Source organism: Anomaloglossus baeobatrachus, chromosome 12 (genome assembly GCF_048569485.1).
Source record: "Anomaloglossus baeobatrachus isolate aAnoBae1 chromosome 12, aAnoBae1.hap1, whole genome shotgun sequence".
NCBI lineage: Eukaryota > Metazoa > Chordata > Amphibia > Anura > Aromobatidae > Anomaloglossus > Anomaloglossus baeobatrachus.
This window is the reverse complement of record NC_134364.1, coordinates 108,975,233-108,998,866: the sequence shown is the minus strand read 5'-3', so window position 1 is coordinate 108,998,866 and position 23,634 is coordinate 108,975,233. Positions and strand designations below refer to the sequence as shown.

The following is a 23,634-nucleotide window of genomic DNA, read 5'->3' as shown; positions in this document are numbered from 1 at the left end:
GGGGAAACATTCTTATACAGGTGAGCTGGTTATCCCTCTCAATCCCAAAGTACAATACCATCCATTGCCCCCCTCCCCATAGCGCTCTATTACACCAGAGAGTTACGGTCCATGCAACATAGGCTATGGGTCATTTTTTTTTTTTTACAAATCAAGACATGCGTTAGTGGCCCAGTGGCAGGCGTAGGCCTCTCTTTCCAAGAACAGTGGCAGTAACCTCTATCCAACATTTGGAGACTTATTTTATAGAGATGAGCGAGTACCGTAATATTCGTAATCGCTATACTCGTAACGAGTACTTTGATTCGCTCCGAATGGCAAGTACAATTCAAGTCAGTGGGAAATGCGAGTAATTTTCTGCTGAACCCGGCAAAGAGGTCTAGGGCCTGAGGAAAAGGCTGAAATAGATGGGAAAGTGATGAAACTGAAAGGGGAGAGCATGGAGAATATGCCGGCATGCATTGCTGACTCGTATATGGTTTCTGGGAATAAGGATGTCACAGTATTACGCCACTTTTACAGACGCACAAGAACACCTACCAAACCTAACCTAAATTGCATTTTACAAGCTAAAAAGGTTAAGAAACAGATTTTCCTGCATAATCACTTGTACATAAGGATGAATAAACAGGAGACAAAAAATATATCCCTTTTAGCGTTTGTTCACACATAGTGTTTTGGCATTTGTTTACTTTTACAATTGGGAGGGCCCTGAGTTATACATTTTGTAAGTCTCTCTGTCATACATAATTACTAGTTAGCTATTCTCCAGCATTTTACAAGGTCAGCTAGTCTTCCATCTCATCCTCCTTCCCAGTTGAGACTGTAGGCTGACCTGATGGCAATTGTGTCTCATCATCATCAGCCTCCACCTCTGGAGACAGTAAATCAGGTTCCTTAAAGTGGCTTTGTAGTGGCCGTAGGTCCTCAAATACTTGCGCAACCACGCACGCCACCTCCTCTTGTCTCTCTTCAAAGCTGCACGGTGAGAAGCCAGAGCCAACCAAAGGATATCTACAGAACAGATCCTCAGAGTGGCCAAGCTTGGGTCATATGTCTCCTGTGTCTGACGGTGGGGGTAGACAGGAGGGCCAGGTTGAGGAATGGATGGGCCAACCTTCTGTGTATCCACAGTAGACTCTGTGGTCATGGAAGATTTGTTGCTGCTTCAGAAATGCAAAGAGACCTTGTCTACCATCCAAGACAGAATCTACTCTCGCTCATCTGGCTTCCACACTTATTTATGTTCCAGACCAGGAAATTTGGCAAGCAACATAGTGGATGCATCAAGCCTCTTCTGACCTGATACAGACTCAGTGCCTCGTCGCCCACCACTGACAACACCATGTCCACATCAACGTCTCTGTCTCTTAACAACTGCCTTTTGTGTCCTTTTGGGTTTTGGTGACATATTTGAAGATGTTGAAAGCCCAAGCCAAGCAAACTTTGACCCCAAAAATATTGTGGAAAAAAAACAAGTGAGTACTTTGTACCCGGCAGCCCAGAATGCTAGAGTCCTGCTTTGTATTTGTGAAGGCCACTAGCAACGTATTAATGTGGCTGAGGTGGATGACACAAGCCAGGCTGTGAACCCCTACTATTGTGGAAACAGAACTAGTGCATTTAGTGTATCAGGCAGCACTAAATGCTAGAGTACTGCTTTGTATTTGCAAAGGCCACTAGCAGCATATTAATGTGACTAATGTGGATGCCACAAGCCAGGCTGTGAACCCCTAAACATTGTAGAACCAAGACCGGTGCGCTTAGTGTATCCACAATCTCTCCCTCCCTGCTGTGACCTTGTTCAGTGGTTTCAGCTTTTAAAAGAGCTATTGTATTCTAGACTGTAGTATGGAGGTAGTGACATGTTCCTTTAAACTCTGTCTCTGCTCAAAAATCTGTCTCTCCCTACACTACACTGACCTATGCACAACAGGTAGCCCTGAAAATGGCTTTTGTGTTAAGAGGCTTACCACTCTCCCTAGCAGCTGCTTGCTCTATCCCTATACTGATACAAGGCTGGCTTTGGATGCAATGTGTGCAAAATGGCAGCGGCAGGGCTTTTATTGACCTTATGACGCTGCGTGGCCAGCTAATTCACAGTAATTCCACAACCAAGATGGCTGTAGCATTACTGTGATTGGTTAAGAAGCCCAGCATGTTTAGTGGCTGCAAATCATGTGCCAAACCTACTGGGTGGGACATACAAATATCGTGAGGCGAGTACACAAAAACTCGCAATATAACGAATACCCTGAATACAGTACTATCAGTGTGAATAGTGGTTAGTAATGATTACACTTGCTCATCTCTAATTTTTTAGACTCTGATGGTATCTAGAACACTGCCATTAACCTCTATACAACATTTGGAGACGTACCTTTTAGTCTCTGCCTTCCAAAACAACACTACACTACCATCAATTGCTCTATCCCCATAGGGAAATGCTCTTTATGGGGCTTTAAAGCAACAGCGAGTTGCGGTCTACCAAACATATAGGCTGTGGGCAGGTATTTTTTTTTTAAAAAAAAAATGCCAGACATGCATTAATGGGTCATTGGCAAGCCACAACACTGGCAGTGACCTCTCCACAACATTTGAAGACACATCTTTTTAGTCTCTGCCTACCCAAACTAAAAGCTGTTTAATATCATCAACTGCCCCTATCCACAGGGAATTTCCCCTCCCCATAGGGCTTTCAAACAGCAGAAAGTCACAGTCCATGCAACAAAGGCTGTCGGCTGGCATTTTAATTTGAAAAAGTGATCCCATACCGACCGTGCCTTCTGCAGCACTGCATTTAGCAGATAATCCTGTTCTAGAAATTTCCGTACAACCAGGTTGACCATGCAGTGCATATCTCATGTCAAACAGATGTTGTGCTGCCCAGCCTTAGGGGTACTTTGCAGGCTGCGACATCGCAAGCCGATGCTGCGATGTCGAGCGCGATAATCCCTGCCCTCGTCGCAGCAGCGATATCTTGTGATTGCTGGCGTAGCAAACATTATCGCTTTGCCAGCTTCACACGCACTTACCTGCACTGCGACGATGCTCTGGCTGGCAACCTGCCTCCTTCCTAAGGGGGTGGGTCATGCGGCGTCACAGCGACGTCACATGGCAGGCGGCCAATAGCAGCGGAGGGGCGGAGATGAGCAAAATGTAAACATCCCGCCCACCTCCGTCCTTCCGCATTGCAGCCGGGATGCAGGTAGGAGATGTTCCTCGCTCCTGCGGCTTCATACACAGCGATGTGTGCTGCCGCAGGAACAAGAAACAACATCGTACCTGTCGCTGCACCGGCATTATGGAAATGTCGGACCCTACACCGATGATACGATAACGACGCTTTTGCGTTAATCGTATCAAAAAGGATTTGCACGCTACGATATCGACTGCGACGCCGGATGTGCGTCACTTTCGATTTGACCCCACCGACATCGCACCTGCGATGTCATAGTGTGTAAAGCCCGCCTTAGTGCCGACACTAGGTTTGCACCCTCATGCATGGGCTTCCCTAGCTCCAGGTTGAGTGGAGCCGGCCGTTTATCAAACTCGATCACCAAAGTACCGAGAGAGGAGCAGCTAGATATACCAGATGATATATTAACTTCTACAATAGAAGTTACAAGAACAAGGGTCGCCTATGAGGCAGCAGATCACTGTGGTGGGAGACGTGGGTATGCCACAGCTGATGACTAATCTGTGTATTTTGTCAAATAACCTGCAGGGTATTGCAGAACAAAACAACAATAATTTTCAGGCTCCGCCATCTTTTACTCTCTGCCTTCCCAAACAAACATCTTTTTTATCATCAACCTCCCCCTACCCATATGGCTTTAAAACACCAAGGAGTTACAATCCACCAAACACTTAGGCTGTGGGTTTGTTTTTTTAGTTTTTAAATCATGATATGCATTAGTGGGCCTGAACACTGATAGTAACCTCTGAACAATATTTTGAGACCAATGTTCTAGTGTCTGCCTTTAAAAACAACAGTTTAATACCATGAATTGCCCCCCCCCCATCCCCCATAAGGCTTGAAAACACCAGGGAGTTATGGTCCATACAACCCAGGCTGTAGGCTGCTATTTTTTTGGAAAACAGTGAAGACATGTACAGCATTACACTATTGGCCACTAATGATGAATGTTGCATAAAGATGACAGCTTTTTTGTAGTCCTAAATTATTGGTGAAACCTCATTTATGACAACTTTGAGTGGGACACCCAACTACATGGCTCATGAGGTGTTAATCACAGGAGGAGGAAAAAGCAATAGACGCGGCTGATTTGGTGACCGGTGGTTGGGTAGGCATGGTTATCTGCATTTTAATGTAGTCAAATTACCCCACTACATCATGTTGTTTGCGCATGCATGTGCTAGTAACATTTATTCAATTTTTGACTTTACAGAGTCATTTTTCACCATATTGTCAGATAAGGAAGGTAATATTGAGGTGGATGACAGCCAGGTGTAGGGCTGGAGCTCCTATACCAATGATACTGCAGACAAGAACCAACTTGGACACCCATCGTGGAGCCTTGAGATTCAAATCTCTTTCAGACGCACAGCAGAGTAGTATAGTAGCATCAAATGCCCCCTCCCCATAGGGCCTTAAAACACCAGGGAGTTACGGTCCACCAAACACATAGGCTGTGGGCCATTTTATTTCTTTCTCTTTTTAATTAAAATATGCATTAGTGGGCCTGTGGCAGGCCTGAACACTGGCAGTAACCTCTACCCAACAATCATAGACACATCTTTTTGTCTGTGCATACTCAAACAGCAGTACTCTACCATCAATTGCCCCATTCCCATAGGGAATTGCACCTGCCCTAAGGGCTTTAAAGCACCAGGGAGTTATGGTCCATGAAACACATAGGTTGTGGCTGTTTTTTTTAAAAAATCATGACATGCATTAGGGGGCCAGTGGCAGGTGAAGGCCAGCAACACTGGCAGTAACCTCTCCACAACATTTGGAGACACATTTTGGAGTCTCTGCTCGCAGTGATTTACTTTCTAACAAAAACACATCTGATGCCAAAAATTGTCGTATTGTTTTTTCCACTCCTCACAGTGCTGATTTTTTTTAAAATAAAAGAAGTTTTTTTACGCTATATCCCCCTCCTTCATCAAGATCCGGAGTTAGCCCAAATATTATCAAACGGTGTCAATGTCGTAGCTAGGAAGGCTAAAACCATAGGCAATATGATATCCCCCAGTCTATTCATCTCCCAGAATAAAACCGAGACCTGGCTAAGCACAAGAGGTTCCTATAAGTGTGCTTTGCCACAATGCGGACTTTGCAAATTCATGAAGAAAACAGTATCTTTCACAGTGGGCAATACTTCTCACAATATTTCTGCTTTTATAAACTGTTCCACTACATATGTTATATACAAAGCTTCCTGTACCGCATGCTTGAAAGATTATATAGGCTGCACTTCCAGGCCTCTCAGAAAAAGGATATCTGAGCATACCCACATCCCACTTCCAACCCTTTCCTCGGACCCTCCGAAATATAAAAGATCTATTTCAGGTCTCACCAGACATTTTCTTGACTTTCACCATGGCGATTTTTCCACCATGGATATTGCAGGCATCGAGCAAGTAAGGAAACCTATGAGAGGAGGCGATTGGTTTTGTGAACTCCTCTACACCGAAGCCAAATGGATATTACGGCTCGATACCCGGCACCCAAAAGGACTTAATTATCGTTCTGATCTACGTTATGTTATCTGATTTTTTTTTTGTTTTGTTCTATTCTCAATATTAATGGTTACATGAATATTCTGATTAACAAACATATATAAAATAATAATAATAGATTAATAAGAAAAAAAAAATTAATATAAAATTTCACATAAACATATAAGAATAGAGATAAATATATAGTAAATAACAAATAATATAATAACACTAAAATATAGTGAAACAACGAAAAAATCAATTTAATAGAGTTGAAACATAATAAAAAATGTAAAAAAATACACATATAAAATAAACACATATAAACAAAAATGTTTTATATATATAATAATAGAAAGACATAAGTGATTCATTAGTGAGCCGGTTATAATTCAGAATAGAGTATAGATCTCCTTAATTTTAATGACCGGGTTTTTTGGTATTCTATGTTGATATGCTTTCTGTATTGTATACATGCATATATATAACATACATGCGTATATACAATTTACATAACCATACACGTCACTAATATATATGTAACACATAAATGTTTATCCATATTGGAGACTATATAATGTTTAATCCATGTATATGCATGTCCAGCTTTTCTTCCCCCCCTTTTTTCATATCCATAGGGTATGTGCGTCCGCATGTGTGTGCATGTGCACATACACTTATATATGTGTTTTGGAGGGCAACATCTACTTATATATACCAATCCATATTAATAAGAACATATTTTTATGGTTCAATAAAATAATTCTTTGTCCCCCTAATATAATAGTGGCATGTGCGAAATAACAAGACATTTGGAGGAATCGGATGGTGCACCTGCGCACACGTGTGGACGCATATATGTTATTATCTATCATTTTTTGCTATATTTTTTTGTGGTCTTTCTATAATCCAATGAATTGTTGTTTTTTGTTTTCTGTGAATATTCTAATGCATATATATGCGTATATAGGGTTAATAGAATCCAATGACATACTAACCCTCTTACTAATTTGCATTTTTTTGGGTGAACTCCCTTCCTGTTTCCCATCTTGCTTTTGTGTTTCATTGCCTCTCAAAGTGCTATATATACCTCTTGCCTTCTATCTTACATGGCTTATGATTAAGGACTGTTTTCAATTCCCCCTTTGTGTCCGAAACGCGTCAAGCCGCACGGCAAGCCGCATGGCGGTTTTGGATGATCTGCGACCCTTTCTCTATTTTTAAAATTATTCAAATAAAGCATGAAGATTTTTATTCACTCGTATTGGTGCTGAGTCCCATTCATCTTTTGCTGTTAATTACCAGTGGATAGGGATAGACGAGCATGCTCGCCGGTACTTGGTGTTCGCCCGAGCATCTCAGTACTCGGTATACTCGGCCAATTACCGGTGAGATGCTCGGGCTCATGCTCGGTTGCCCCTCCCTGTGTGTTAGCACTTTTTACAGAGTCGGCCCACATGCAGGGATTGGCTGCCTTACACTATAATGCCACAGCCGGTAAATAGCGCCAAAGTTTGTGTCCAGCCAGGTACAACTAGGCAGCTGAGGATTGGACTCTTCATCGCAGGGTGCCCAAAGCTTTTTGCCCCCCCCGCTGTGAATTGCAGTCCGCAGCCGCCCCAGAAAATGGCGCTTTCATAGAGGCACCATCTTTTGGCGCTGTTCCAACTCCTCCAGCAGCCCTGGTGGTGGGTGGCACGCTGGGTAATAAGGGGTTAATACCAGCTTTGTTTTACCAGCTGGTATTAAACCCGAGATTCTTAATGTCATGCCAAGTTTCACCCAGCCATTAAGAATCTCCAATAAAGGGTTAAAAAAAGACCAATAGTATGAATCAGCTCACCGTGGAAAAAGCTCAGTCTTGATTTCGTCCTGGAGCACGGACAGGCACTGCCACAGCCCAAAATAATGCAAAATATGAGGATGTCCAGCTCTTCAGGCAAAAAAATCACGTCTTTATTTTATCATGCAGACACAACGCGTTTCAGGTGAAAGCACTCACCCTTAATCATGATTAAGGGTGAGTGCTTTCACCTGAAACGCGTTGTGCTGGTCATGTCATTCTTTGTGTCTGCATGATAAAATAAAGACGTGATTTTTTTGCCTGAAGAGCTGGACATCCTCATATTTTGCGTTAAAAAAAGACACCACACAGAGAAAAATACTTTATTAGAAATAAATACACAAACACACTTAGGGACTCCATCTTTATTACTCACTCTCACCCCTCCACGATCCTGGTCTTCTGTCTTCTTCAACCAATCTAGCTCTGCTTTATCACAAAGCACGGGTGGAGGAAGAATGCTTCTTCTCCCCGTGCTGTCTAATCACTCAATGAGTGAGCAGAGGCTGCTGGTTTGTAAGCGGTGACATCACCGCTGCCACCATTGCTATAGTAACTGATTCCCAGTGCCGCTATTCACCAGCTGTGGCATTACAGTGTGTGGCAGCCAATCCCTGCATGTGGGATGACTCTGTAAAAAGCGCCAACATGCAGGGAGTGGGAACCGAGCATGTGCCCGAGCATCTCACCGAGTACTGAAATGCTCCGACAAGCACCGAGTATCGGCGAGCATGCTCGTCCATCCCTATCCACTGACAGTACAAGACCTTGCATGACGTCATAGTCAGGTGAGTAGTCTGTGGCCAATGAGATAATACAACATTCACATGTGACTGGTCACATGGCTATTACGTCACGGAAGGTCCTATCATCACCGGTGGTTACCGGGAGGGCAGAAGCAGCGGAAGACAGAGTCTGCAGGAATCGTCACGGGAGCTATAAGTATACTGACAATGCTTATTGTTAACAATATTCTTTATTATACAGCCCCCCTGCCCAATCCCATAACTGTAAAGTCCAAGTTTGGTGTTCAGATGCAAGTTCGCATTATCTCAGAACCCGAACTTGAACTTAACAAAATGTTCGGGCAAGTCTCCCGAACACGAACATCGGTGGGTTCGCCCATCACTACTCTGCAATATCCATTACTTCTTGTTTCTGGAGGGGTGCATTTCCAAAACAGAATCACTTTAGGGGGTTTCAATTATTCTGGTACTTAGGGGCTCTGCAAATCGAATCCACAAACTATTCAGGGAAAATCTGTGCTCCAAAAATAAAATGGCATTCCTTCCTTCCTGACCCCTGGGGTGCAACCAAAAAGTATCATACAGTCACATGTCGGGTATTGCCACATTAGGGTGAAATTGAAAAACACATTGTGAAGGGGTTTTTTTTAACCTATTTTCTTTGTGAAAATTGCAAATCTGGGGTTAAAATAACATTTTAGCAGTAAAAATATAATTATATTTTCTTCACTGTCCAAAATTTTGTGATACACCTGTGGTGTCAATATGCTCACTGCACCCTGAGATGAATTCATTGAGGGTTGTAGCTTCCAGAATGTGTTCACTTGTGGGGGTTTCTGCTGTTTTGAAATGTCAGGAGCTTTTCAAATGTGACATGGTGTCTGAAGTTTATCCCACCCAAATATGTGCTAATTCTATTCCAAGTCCTGCCATGCGCCCAAACAGTAGTTTTGCAGCACATATGGCATATCAGCACAAGAGGAATTACACATTCAATTTTACAGTGCATTTTATCCTGTTACTAAAGATGAGCGAGTACCATAATATTCGTAATCACTACACTCGTAACAAGTACTTTGTAATACTCTCGTATTCGTTACAAATAGCAAGAACAATGCAAGTTAATGGGAAATGCGAGTAATTTTCTGCCAGACCCAACAAAGAGGTCTGGGGGCCTGAGAAAAAGACTGAAATGGATGGGAAAGGGATTAAACTGAATGGGGAGAGCCTGGAGAATATCCCTGCATGCATTTCTGTTTCACATATGGTTCCTGAGAATAAGGATGTCACAGTATTATGCCACTTTTACAGATGAAGAAGAACAGATAACAAAACTAACCTAAATTGCATTTTATAGGCCAAAAAGGTTAAAAAACAGTTTTTCCTGCATAATCACTTCTATATAAAGCTAAATAAACCTTTTAGCGTTTGTTCACATGTAGTGTTTAGGATTTCTTTTTACTTTTACAATTGGGAGGGCCCTGAGTTATACATTTTGTAAGTCTTTCTGTCATACATAATTTCTAGTTAGCTATTCTGAATCACTTTACAAGGCCAGCTAGAATGTGCCCATTGGTATGTTGATCTTTGAACTAAGGGGCCTCAAGTGGTCCTATAACTAGGGACTACTGTTACTTATTCATTTGGCCAGTCCCTGCCTCATTGAGACTCAGATAGTGGAATGCATATTCTATAGCAGTTTACAATACACCCATTGTAGCATATGGCTTTACTCTCCTCCTCCTCAGTGTCATTCTGTGGCCCTAATTTCAGATTTTCAGATGTCCTGCAATACTTAGGAAACCTGAGTTGATGAGGGCCTTGAGGTGCCCCAGTAATAAATGATTTGAAGGGCCCTCCTTTCTAAAATTTGGAAGGCCTTATTCTGTACATTTGAGAGTGCCCACACTTATTCATATTGTAGGGCTCTCACTTGCTCATTTAACTCATTCAAGGGCAAAGACTACCAGAGAAGAAAGGCAAGCAAATGGGGTACAAAAAGGGAGCAGTGACTGCAGCCAGCGAGCCTCATGTTGGGCTGAACTCTGCCATCAGAAAAAATAAAGCTGTACTAGTCAACTGGATGAGGAGCTCAAATTATTCACTTGTGCAAGTGAATGGTCAAATAATATATGGTGCCCCCCTCCCGGATGGGTTGTAGAAGCTTCTCCAAATGGCTCAGAGATATTTATTGGCAATGTTGGGCGGCACTGTGGCTCAGTGGTTAGCACTGCAGTCTTGCAGCGCTTGGGTCCTCGGTTTGAATCCCACCAAGGACATCATCTGCAAGGAGTTTGTATGTTCTCCCTGTGCTTGCATGGGTTTCCTCCGAGTTCTCTGGTTTCCTCCCACACTCCAAAGACCTACAGATAGGGACCTTAGATTGTGAGCCCCGATGGGGACAGTTTTCCTGATGTATGTAAAGCGCTGCGGAATATGTTAGCGCTATATAAAAATAAAGATTTTTTAAGATTTAATGTTCCCCAGATTATAAAGGAAGAGAAGTAGTTGGTCCAATACAGAATAGGCATTGGATTTCTAAAAGTTAATCCTGGAGGCTGTGTCATAGATGCAGTAAGACATCATGACAAGGGCCTCCCAAATAGTAGTTAGTCTGGAGTAAGAGTACTGTCCTGGTTTTTACACTGCACAATGTGCATATGATTTACAAAAATTTGCCCTATGGCCTGAGTCATGGTTAACACAGGAAGGAAATAGTTTTATATGGATTATTGTAACTCTTTACTAATTGGTCTCCCTGTTACTAAACTCTCCCCTCTCCAATCCATTCTGAATTCCGCAGCCAGGATCATTTTCCTCTGCAACCGCTTCACTGATGCCTCTGCTCTTTGCCAGTCATTTCACTGGTTTCCTATCCGTTACAGAATCCAATATAAACTTATCACTCTCACTTACAAAGCGCTCCACGGTTCGACACCGCCCTACATCTCCTCCCTCATCTCTGTCTATCACCCCACTCGTGCCCTCCGCCCTGCTAATGACTTAAGACTGACATGCTCAAGAATTCGAACCTCCCACTCCCGTCTTCAAGATTTCTCACGAGCTGCGCCTATGTTCTGGAACACACTACCAAGAGAAATCCGATTAATTCCCAACATCCACACCTTTAAGCGGGCCCTAAAAATGCATTTCTTTAGACTAGCCTATCACCTCACTGCCCTGATCTAATCTAGTCCCTTTCTGCCCTTCATAAAACTTACTTCCAGTTCTCGTCCCCTGTACCTGTATAAATTCTCACCGACGGGTTCATGCAGCTGCTTTTGAATACCCTATTAAATCGATGGCTGGACCATATATGACAAGCTTTTCTCCCCCCCATTCACCTTTTATGCCTCCCCTATTTCCTCATAGACTGTAGCTTACGAGCAGGGCCCTCACTCCTCCTGGTATCTTAATTGTATTTTGTATTGTCTCATATTGTTTGTACATGTCCCCTCTTAATTGTAAAGCGCTGCGGAATATGTTGGCGCTATAGAAATAAAACTTATTATTATTATTATTATATGGGAAGGTGTGGACGTTAACGGCAGTAGTCAAAATCAATATTTTGGAGGAATTTAGTTTGGTTTGCTCTCATCTGGAGGGATTAGAAACTGTGGTGAAATCCAGTCGTTGAATTTAATCAGAGTAAATCTGTCTGCATTTTCTGTGGAGAGGTGTGTGACTATCTGTGATGATTGCCCCAGAAAAACTGAAAACATGCTCTGACATCACACTAGCAGCCGGGCAGGCCAGCACATCCAAGGTGTATAAGTAGAGGTGGGGCCAAGTGTTCAGCTTGGACACCCACTAATTAAAGGAAACTGAAGCACCAGAAAGGACGCATGTATGGTCGTTTAAGTACCCTTTGACCATATTGTGCAACGTCTCTCTCCTTGGCATGAGTACATGCACAGATAGCCCTTGCTGATGTACTGGTTTATTGAACATAGTCCAATTTGCGCACATTTTCCTCCCACCTGTGTTGGACTTGGTGTTCGTGTTTCTTTCCATTAATCCATGATATTGAAAAAAGTCAGTAAGTCTGCCCTCAGCGTTGTCTGAGGGTGATATTTTCAGAAACTGATCTACAACAACCATTTTGAAGGATTCCATTGGGCAACCCTTTGGTAACTCCAAAAGGAGAGAAGGAAATTTCTCCTTGTACCATGGGCCAGAGAGGTGGCCAACCAGTATAGGTTGTTGGATAAAATCTTTATCTCACAACGGTCACACTTACACAAGAACTGTGCCATGTGGGCCAAGTTGTAAACAGGCAAAGGTTCTGTGTCCCTACCAGGAGGAACAATACCCATTCTCTAATCACGCTGACTTGCCTCCTCCACCTCCTGCTTTCCAGCCCATCCATGCAGGACAGACATGCACCTGGGGTTGAGAGTACCCTGTTTAATATTGGGATTCCTCTCAGTATCACAGAAAACATGTCTTCTCCCTCCTCATCTTCCTCATCTTCATCACCTAATGTTGCCTCAGAATATTGGCTGGGTAGTATCACCCATTGGGAAATCTGGGTCCATGGCCACCAGGTTACACCCATTATTGCAAACAACCAGACCGAGTTTAGGTGCAGCAGGGAGAGCCACTGATCAGTCTGATCTGCTATACCTTACCACAGCTCTGCTGCAGTGTGTGGTTTGTGGCCTAAACAAATCAGCTTCAGCAGAGCATGCTGCTGCTTTGCCGATGCGCTGCTGTACAGCTCACAGATTGGCAGTAATGGGGAAGGTAATTCAGCAGAGGATGAGGAGCAGGAGGAGGAGGAAAAGTTGAGACAGGAAGGGGCATATGATGAATCGAAAACCGTGATAGAAGTTAGGCCCGCTATTCTTGGCGTGTGTAGAATGTGTGATGTTCCAGTTTGCAACTTTGACCCAGCCTCCATCAAATTCACTCAGTGTGCTGTGACAGATATGTATCATCCCTGCCCAGAACAACTTGTCCACGTGTTTGTTGTTAGGTGGACCTTCCCGGTTATGACGTTGGTCATTGCACGGTTGAGATTGTTTAACACGCACTTGTGTAATGTGGGGACGGCACATTGGGCAAAATAGTGGTGGCTGGGAACACTGTATCATAGGGCAGCCATAGCCCTATCATGGAGATCATGGAAACACTGTGTTCCCACAAACCTAAATGGCAGTATCTCCATTTGGCAATGTGCAAGTTTAGGTTTTGTGCCTGTGGATGTGTGGCTTGGTATTTACACTTCCTTTCGAAACCCTCAGGCACGGACAACTGGATGCTTTGCTGGGACAAGGAAGTGGATGTGGTTGATGTTTGCTGTGTCTGTGTAATCACAGCTTGTGGACAGGACGAGTGCCTGCTTCCTGGACAGAAAATTGTGAATGACGCAGCACAGGCAATATGGCAGTGACTTGACTCGCAGACATAAATTTAGTACCCTGGTGTTCTGCCCACCTACTGGGGTGCATGACTGCCATGTGATTCCGCATACTGATATACTGATGGTGCTCAGGTTGCCTTTGCCCTGGCCTCTGCTCAACTTGGTATGACAGATGCTACAGATTACAGTGTTTATTTCTGAAGGACTTTCAGAAAAAAACTGTGTCTTATTATCATCAGCCTTCACCTCTGGAGACAGTAAATCAGGTTTCTCAAAGTGGCTTTCTTATGATTGTAGGTCCTCAAATACTTGCGCATCAACGCATGCCATGTCCCTCTTAAATGCTGCATGGTGAAAGGCCAGAGCCAACCAAAGGATACATACAAAACAGATTCTCAGAGTGGCCAAGCTTTGGGTCATATGTCTCCTGTGACTGATGATGGGGGGACCTGAGGAAAGCATTGATATATTGCTGAAACGCGTTGTATTATCTGAATAACAGGAGCATTATAGCATTCTGAAATATTTTAACAATAAAACAACTTTAATCTTAACGGAACCTGTGCATTGTCAGCGCTCGCCAGACCGATAATCCAATTACCTACTACATGATGATGGGGGGAGGAAGGAGGACTAGGTTGAGGTTTGGATGGGCCAGACTTCTGTGTGTCCACACTATAGTGTGTGATCATGGTGGAAGATTTGTTGCTGCTTAAGAAATGCAAAAAGGCCTTTTCTGCCATCCAAGACAGAATTTGCTCTCGCTCTTCTGGCTTCCGCACACGTTTATGTTCCAGACTGTTAAATTTGGCAAGAAACATAGTGGATGCATCAAGCTTCTACTGACCTGACACAGACTCAGTGCCTTGTCGCTCACCACTTTGTCACGTGATAGGGGCGTGTTCAAAATACTATCACGTGACAAAGGGACGTCATCCCTGGAAGCAGCCCATACAGTCTAGCATCTACACTGAGCACAGTGTGACCGCTGGAGAGGTTTGCGCGCTCACGAGATTATGGGCGGGTACTTGCTGATAACAGTCACAGTCCCGCCCATAATCACTTGTCTGCGCACACGTCACCAGCGGTCACACTGCTCAGTCCCGTGAGACTGGCACTGGGCATGCGCGGGGATGGCTGGAGCAGTGGGCGGCGTCCAAAAGTATGGAAATCAGCGATGGGGGCGGCATACAGGACCAGGGGGCAGAATAACGGCCATCAGGCTGCCCGCCCCCGTGACAGATTTATAGAATCCGAAGCCAAAAAGGTACCTCTTTATAAACTCTTTTTTTTGGTCAGAAAGGGGGCACAATAATAACAGGGACCTTTCTAGAATGCAGCCCAGGAGCTGCAGAGGGGGAATCTGTTAGGTTTTAGGGGAAATTTCTGCTGACAGGTTCCCTTTAACTTTTTGGTGTGGTATAACTATCTAGTTTAAGGTTATAAAAATGTAAAGTTGTAAAATAGTGACTTTTTCGTTTTTGTTTTTTTTTGCAAAATTTTGATATTTTCATAAATAGAAATAATACTGGCAAAAATTTACCACTAACATGACGTACAACATGTCACAAAAAAAGCTGTCTTAGAACCACTGGGATCCAGTGAAGCATTCCAGACTTATTAGCTCATCAGATTTAAAAAAATGAGGCTTAGTCATTACGAACAAAGTGGCGCGATCCTTAAAGGGTTCAAATAACTTTTATTAAAATGAAAACAACTCAAAAATGTTTTTACAATTTTAATAAATCATTCATTCACTCATTCATTCTTTAATTTCAATGAATACCTTTACATGTGACACATTAATGACTTTCTATAAGTAGTATATTAGTGGGCTTGTTTTATGATTTTTTAAACAACTTCTTTAAAGCTTTTACCATGTCCTTGTTTCTTAATGTGTATATAAGTGGGTTTAGTGCTGGGGTTATAACAGAGAACATAATTGCAGCAAATCTGTCTTGAGCAAAAGAGCCTTCTGAAGAGGAGCGTGCGTAGGTAAAAATGGCTGTTCCATACTGGAGAGTTACTACAGTAAAATGACCGCTACATGTAGACAGGGCACGTTGTCGTCCTTGTGAGGTCTTTATTTTTATCAGAAATTTGCTAATAAGAACATAAAAAAGGATAGTGATCATTAAGGTTGTAGTAGCTAGTGTTCCAGTGACTCTAACAAGAAGCTTAAAATTAAGAGAAACATCTGCAGAGGCCAAATTAAGCAAAGGTTTAACATCACAGAAGAAATGTTTTACTATGTTTGGTCCACAAAACGGAAGCCTTGCAGTCATTACACTATGTATCGAAGCATGCAGAAATCCTATAACCCAAGAACATGAGGCTAAAGCAAAACAGAGATTGTAACTCATGATGGTTGAGTATCTCAAAGGATTGGCAATCGCCACATATCTGTCGTAAGACATGGCTGAGAAGAGTATACCTTCTGTACTACCCAAAAAATGGAAGAAATGGACTTGTAGCATGCAACCACAAAACGAGATCATCTTCTTCTGAGATACAAAGTCTGTGAGCATCTTGGGGACAACCACCGATGAGTAAAAGATGTCAAGGAAAGCCAAGTTGTATAAAAAGAAATACATGGGTGTATGGAGAGTGGGGTTGAACACCGGAATAATTATAATAGACAGATTTGCGGCCAAAGCTATCATGTACATTACCAGGAAGATCAAGTAGAGAATCGCCTGAAGATCACCTTGAACTTCTAGGCCAGCCAAAACAAAGTCAGTTACTGAGGTGCAATTATCTAAATTCATTGCATGTATTCTACAATGTATTCCATAATATTACTGGAAAAAATGTTTTCAAGTCATCAACGACTGAGAAAATTTTCCTAAGAACTTTTTCAAACTTTTACTAATAATCCATTTGACGTTATTGTTGAAAGACCATTTCCTTTCCACAATATTTTAATACCTTTTATTTCTTACGCAATTATTTTAACATATTTCTTAAACTTCAACTTCTTGAGCTAAGAAAATAAAAATAGAAAATTCTAAAATGCCATTGAGGCATTTTTTAAAAAGAATAATGGAAACAAACATAGCATATCTAGGAAAATGTTGTACAATTTTTTGGGTTGAATTTTGACCAAGTTATCAAGTTACTACTCAAGGTCAGATATTTACGACTTTACGATTAATGGAAGTGGGACAGTTGATCATCTTAACAATTCGGCTTGCAGCTATTTTGTTCTAATGGTATTTTAAAAAAAATATGTCAATTGGTTTCTATATGTAACGTCTCTAGGTTTTCTTTGCTCCAGACTTCTTTTTTTTTTTTCAAGCATGATTAAAGTATTTAGCTTTAGATAATGCAAAATGTAAAATTAAAAAAAATGTCATCTTTCATTTACGGTAGTAAGGGCAACAAAAAAGACATTGAGTGCAAAGCCTTATAAGACTATTGACTCAATATTCCATGGAATATAAATCCATAAAGGCATCACTCCATATGTTCAAAGTTATATCATGCAATGATTCCAAAGTTGGAAATTACCTGTACAGTATGGGAAATAAGTATTTGATCCCTTGCTGATTTTGTAAGTTTGCCAACTGACAAAGACATGAACAGGTTAATTTTAACAGTGAGAGATAGAATATCAAAAATAAAATCCAGAAAATCACATTGCATAAATTATATAATTTTTTTTGCATTTCCCCGAGAGAAATAAGTATTTGATCCGTCTGGCAAACAAGATTTAATACTTTGTGGCAAAACGTTTGTTGTCAAGCACAGCAGTCAGACTTTTTTTTGTAGTTGATGATGAGGTTTGCCCACACGTCAGGAGGAATTTTGGTTCACTTCATTTTTTGCAGATCATCTCTAAAGCATTAGGATTTCTATCGCTTGGCAACTCAGAGGTTCTACTCCTCTGTAAATTTTCTATGGGATTAAAGTTTGGAGACTGGCTAGGCCACATCATGACCTTAATGTGCTTCTTTTTGAGCCTCTCCTTTGTTGCCTTGGCTGTATGTTTTCAGTCATTGTCGTGCTGGAAGACCCAGCCACGACCCATTTTTAATGTCCTGGTGGAGAGAAGGAGGTTGTCACTCATGATTTTACAGTAGATGCCTCCATCCTTTGTTCCATTGATGCAGTGAAGTAGTCCTGTGCCCTTAGCAGAGAAATACCCCCAAAACATAATGTTTCTACCTCCATGCTTGACAGTGGGGACGGTGTTCTTTGGGTCATAGGCAGCATTTCTCTTCCTCCAAACAGGCGACTTGAGATGATACCAAAGAGCTCCCTTTTTGTCTCATCTGACCACAGCACCTTCTCCCAATCACTCTCAGAATCATCCAGGTGTATATTCGCAAACTTCAGACAGGCCGGCTGCACATGGGCCTCCTTGAGCAGTGCAACTTTGCAGGCACTGCAGGATTTTAATCGATTATGGCGTAATGTGTTACCAATGGCTTTCTTGGTGACAGTGGTCCCAGCTGCTTTAAGATCGTAAACAAGTTCCCCCATGTACTTTTAGGCTGATCTCTCACCTTTTTCATGATCCTGGATACCCCACAAGGTGAGATTTTGCATGGAGCCCCAGATCGATGTCGATTGACACTCATTTTTTATTTCTTCCATTTTCTTACTATTGCACCAACAGTTGTCTCCTTCTCACCCAGCATCTTACTTATGGCTTTGTAGCCCATTCCAGCCTTGTGCAGGTCAATGATCTTGTCCCTGACATTTTTAGAAAGCTCTGTGGTCTTACCCATGTTGTAGAGATTAGAGTCTGACTGATTAATTGAGTGTGTGGATAGGAGTCTTTTATATGGGTAATAATTTAAGACCGCATTTGAAATGCAGGTAACGAGCTGATTAGGAGCGTCTAAGTGTCTGTAGGAGCCAGAACTCTTAAGGCCCCGTCACACTAAGCAACATCGCTAGCAACATCGCTGGTAACGAACAACTTTTGTGACGTTGCTAGCGATGTTGCTGTGTGTGACATCCAGCAACAACCTGGCCCCTGCTGTGAGGTCGTTGGTTGTTGCTGAATGTCCTGGGCCATTTTTTAGTTGTTGCTGTCCTGCTGTGAAGCACAGATCGCTGTGTGTGACAGCGAGACAGCAACAACTAATGTGCAGGCAGCAGGAGCCAGCTTCTGCTGAGGCTGGTAACTAATGTAAACATCGGGTAACCAAGAAGCCCTGTCCTTGGTTACCCGATATTTACCTTTGATACCAGACTCCTCCGCTCTCACTGCCTGTGCTGCCGGCTCCTGCTCTGTGCACAGATAGCTGCAGCACACATCAGGCAATTAACCCGATGTGTGCTGTAACTAGGAGAGCAAGGAGCCAGCACTAAGCAGTGTGCGCTGCTCCCTGCTCTGTGCACATTTAGCTGCAGCACACATCAGGCAATTAACCCGATGTGTGCTGTAACTAGGAGAGCAAGGAGCCAGCGCTCAGTGTGCGCTGCTCCCTGCTCTGTGCACATTTAGCTGCAGCACACATCGGGTTAATTAACCTGATGTGTGCTGTAACTAGGAGACTGGGGGCTGGTCACTGGTTGCTGGTGAGCTCACCAGCAACTCGTGTAGCCACGCTCCAGCGATCCCTGCCAGGTCAGGTTGCTGGTGGGATCGCTGGAGCGTCGCAGTGTGACAGCTCACCAGCAACCTCCTAGCAACTTACCAGCGATCCCTATCGTTGTTGGGATCGCTGGTAAGTTGCTTAGTGTGACTGGACCTTTAATGGTTGGTAGGGGATCAAATACTTATTTCTCTCTCCAAAATGCAAATACATTTATATAATTTATACAATGTGATTTTCTGGATTTTATTTTGGATATTCTATCTATCTCTGTTAAAATTAATTTACTCTTAAAATTATAGACTGTTCATGATGACTTTGTCAGTGGGCAAACCTACAAAATAAGCAAGGGATCAAATGCTTATTTCCCCACTATATAGGGCAAGGATGAACCTTTTCCTTAAAATGATAAAATGATCCACCATCTTTAACACTGAACATTCTTTTTTTTTAGGAATCATGTATTTCTCTGCTCTGCATCCTATCATTTGTGATAGCAGATCATCTTAAGGGAACTAGATGGTAAAAAAAAAGCTCACTTCTTTGCAATATATTCATCTTACATTACCTTTACATGCATGTTTTTTAGTTATTCACTGTAAATTAGTTTTCTAATTTCTCAGTGTTTAGTATTCAGTCTATAAACTCTTCTTATTCTCCACAAGGACTAACTGAACGAGAATGGACTTTGAGCCTTTTTATCTGTAAGATATCTTGCTCTCGTCTGATTTTTTTTATACAATAATTTATCATTAAGTGCCCCAGTGGATGTAGTCTACGTATTATCACATTTTTTTTTCTAGCATTTGGAGACTTAATTTTTAACATTTGATTGTAATTAGTGAAGGTTAGCCAATCATAGCCAGTGAACAGGAAGGCAATGTTAAAGAAATGTGTCCCCAATTTTTTTTCATTGTGAAGTTGAAATAAAATGTTTTGATTGCAATGACTGTTGCCAGTTCCTGTTGAAGGCCCGTCATGGCTGCCATTTTGGTAATCCTGTGACGTCACATTGTGGGTATTGGTATTACAGTATATAATCAATCATATAAACAAGTCTTCAAAACATTGCAGGTTCAAGTGCCATGAGGGGTCAAAAAATAATAGATTTTTGAGATATTAAACCTTTTTTGGCTTACAGCTCATAGCCTAGGAGACTGACCACCACTACTGTCCAGAATTTAAGCACTGAGTTTGTCATGATAAGGAAGTAACAGTGCATTACAGTAATCCTGGCCAGCTTCAATAGTGCTTACAAGTAGGACCATAACCATTGTGGTCGCAGAGTGTGCTACCAAGCTCTTTTGCTAGAGGGGGTCTACTGACGCCGTGCCTGTTTTCAGCTGGATGAGAATCCAAGGACTAGAGTTGAGCGCGGTTCTAGGTTCGAAGTTCTCCAGTTCTAGGCTCGAGTGATTTTGGGGCCTGTTTTAGATTGAACTAGAACTCGAGCTTTTTGCAAAAGCTCGATAGTTCTAGAAACGTTCGATAATGGTTCTAGCAGCAAAAAAACAGCTAATTCCTAGCTGGCTTTCCGCTGTAATAGTGTAAGTCACTCTGTGACTCACACTATTATGAAATTTCAGTGTATAGTGTGCGTGAACAGCGCCTTCAGATCACTCCTGTTTGTATAATGGCGATCGCCATTTTTTTTTTTTTTTCCTTGTCTTCCTTCCCTAAGCGTGCGCGTCTTGTGGGGCGGGCCAGCATGTCAGCCAATCCCAGACACACACACAGCTAAGTGGACTTTTAGCCAGAGAAGCAACGGCATGTGTGATAGGATGTCCATGTCACATGTCCCTGCATTATAAAACCGGACATTTTCCTCCAGCACGCCATTATCTGCCTTCTGCGTCCTTGGTGTCAGACATCACTGGCGCAGCTCCGTCCTTTGTCCTATCGCCGATACTGCTGTATGCGCTCCATACACAGCGCTGGACAGCTTAGGGAGAGCACTTTCTATCAGTCCTTTTAAGGGCTCGTACCGGCAGGGTCAGAGCCATAAGTGACAGGTCCTGAAAACAGAGGCAGCGTCTGTGTAGCTAAGGTCAGGGATTTCGTCGCTGCATTTCCCCATTAGGAGGGAATAGAAAGGCAGGCTTCCTTTCCTCTACCCAGAGCCCCACAACCCTGGCACTGTACCCTCCTGTCCTCTGCACACTCCAACTCATTATAACTAAGCCATTATACTAGCAAACACTGAGTGTACCTAGTGGCATCCTAAACGTGGCTATTGGACTTTGCTATAGTCCCACTAGTGCAAAGATATTTGCAGCACGTCTGCCTGCATTGCACACTCCAACTCATAACTAAGCCATTATACTAGCAAACACTCAGTGTACCTAGTGGCATCCTAAACGTGGTTATTGGACTTTTGTCTAGTCACACTAGTGCAAAGACATTTGCAGCACGTCTGTCTGCATTGCACACTCCAACTCATTATAACTAAGCCATTATACTAGCAAACACTCAGTGTACCTAGTGGCATCCTAAACGTGGCTATTGGACTTTTGTCTAGTCCCACTAGTGCAAAGATATTTGCAGCACGTCTGCCTGCATTGCACACTCCAACTCATAACTAAGCCATTATACTAGCAAACACTCAGTGTACCTAGTGGCATCCTAAACGTGGCTATTGGACTTTTGTCTAGTCCCACTAGTGCAAAGATATTTGCAGCACGTCTGCCTGCATTGCACACTCCAACTCATAACTAAGCCATTATACTAGCAAACACTCAGTGCACCTAGTGGCATCCTAAACGTGGCTATTGGACTTTTGTCTAGTCCCACTAGTGCAAAGACATTTGCACCACGTCTGCCTGCATTGCACACTCCAACTCATTATAACTAAGACATTATACTAGCAAACACTCAGTGTACCTAGTGGCATCCTAAACGTGGCTATTGGACTTTTGTCTAGTCACACTAGTGCAAAGATATTTGCAGCACGTCTGCCTGCATTGCACACTCAAACTCATTGTTACTTACTAAGACATTATAATACCAAAAATTGAGTAAACTTAGTGGCATACAAGAAGTGGCTGTTGTACTCCATTAGTGCCCCACTGGTGCAAATCTATGTGCAGCACCTCTGCATGACACCCTCCTGCTCTGTTTTTAATAAGCTATAATGATAGCAAAAAATACTGCCATTTAGTGGCATCATAGAACTGGCTGTTGGACTCCTTTATTGTGCCACTTGTGCCAAGCAATCTCAAGCACCTCTGCATTCTACCCTCATGCACATTTTGCTATGCTAATTTTACAGCAAACTCAGGGAATTCCTTGCTGCATTTGATCCTTAGGAGGGATAGAAAGTGAGGCTTCTTTTACTGTCCTGGTACCCACAGAACACGGCCCCTGTACCCATCTGTCCACTTTTGCCACGCTATTTAATTTGCCCAAAGAGCTGACTCTTTTTCTGCCATCCTAAAATTGTCTAGAATACTAAGTTAGTGTTCCTTTGCTGCCAAGCAAGGTACAACACATGTGCATTCTACACTCCTTTCCATTTCTGGAATGCAATTATTAACTGCAGGTAGTCCAGCCAATCTGTGACGAAGGTGCAGGCGTGGATATAATGTAGCCTGCATCCAATGATGGTTCTCTCGATGTCTGACAGCTCAACAATACCTTCTGTTTCCACTTCCAAAACAAGTGATGACCTGCCAATCACACTCCCTGTTGCGGGTAAAGGAGTGGAAGTTCAGTGTGAAAAACCATGTGTGACTGCTGTCCCCACAGTCACAGAGGATGAAGAGCACGCAGATGCACTTGATGGGGCAGGCGGTGGTTGCACAGGCACGCTAGGCCGCATTGTAGCACAGTGAAATTCACATTGCGACTTATGCTTCATTTTAAGTCGTGTACAGGGTGGGCTCCCCAGTATGCAGCAAAACCAGGCAACAGGAAAAGGACTCTAGGCAGTTGGGTTGATAAACGATTGTTTAACTTTACCAAAACAAACAATAAGAACCATGCATACAATTTAAATAATTGAACAATCTATTCTGTTGCCTACTACCTGCTAATCCCTCTGTGTAGCAGTAATTGTGTGTTTGTGCGTGTGTGTGTGTGTGTGTGTTTGAACACGACTTACCAGTGGCGCATCACAAGAGCTTCCAAGTTACCTACCTAAACATAGACAAAACACATTACCCCCCCTGAATACCCTTGTTAGCTGAAGCCTCACAGATATTGCAGATGATAACAGTGTGAATGCAAACCACACAGCTCTGCAACACAGTCATGGAAATCTTGAAAAGCAACAGTCAATGCAAACATGTGTTGCTGTCCCTCTATGATTTAAACTGTATGTGACAATTTGACAGTGCAGAGGCAGCAAGTCTTATTGTCTATATAGTCGGCCTACCCAGAACAGATATGTGTTTTGCTAATAAAACAAAGTGTTGCGTGCCCGCATTATTGTCTGGGCACAGCCTA

The 23,634-nt window shown here is 42.7% G+C and overlaps 1 protein-coding gene across 1 annotated transcript; it reads right to left on the bottom strand.

Annotated features, from left to right (window-relative positions):
• Nucleotides 1-15,483: 15,483 nt before the first annotated feature.
• LOC142257993 (olfactory receptor 12D1-like) lies at nucleotides 15,484-16,425 on the bottom strand. Its single transcript, XM_075330356.1, has one exon. It carries the CDS (start codon nucleotides 16,408-16,410, stop codon nucleotides 15,484-15,486), a length of 927 nt encoding a protein of 308 aa, XP_075186471.1. The 5' UTR covers nucleotides 16,411-16,425.
• Between the last annotated feature and the right edge of the window lie 7,209 nt (nucleotides 16,426-23,634).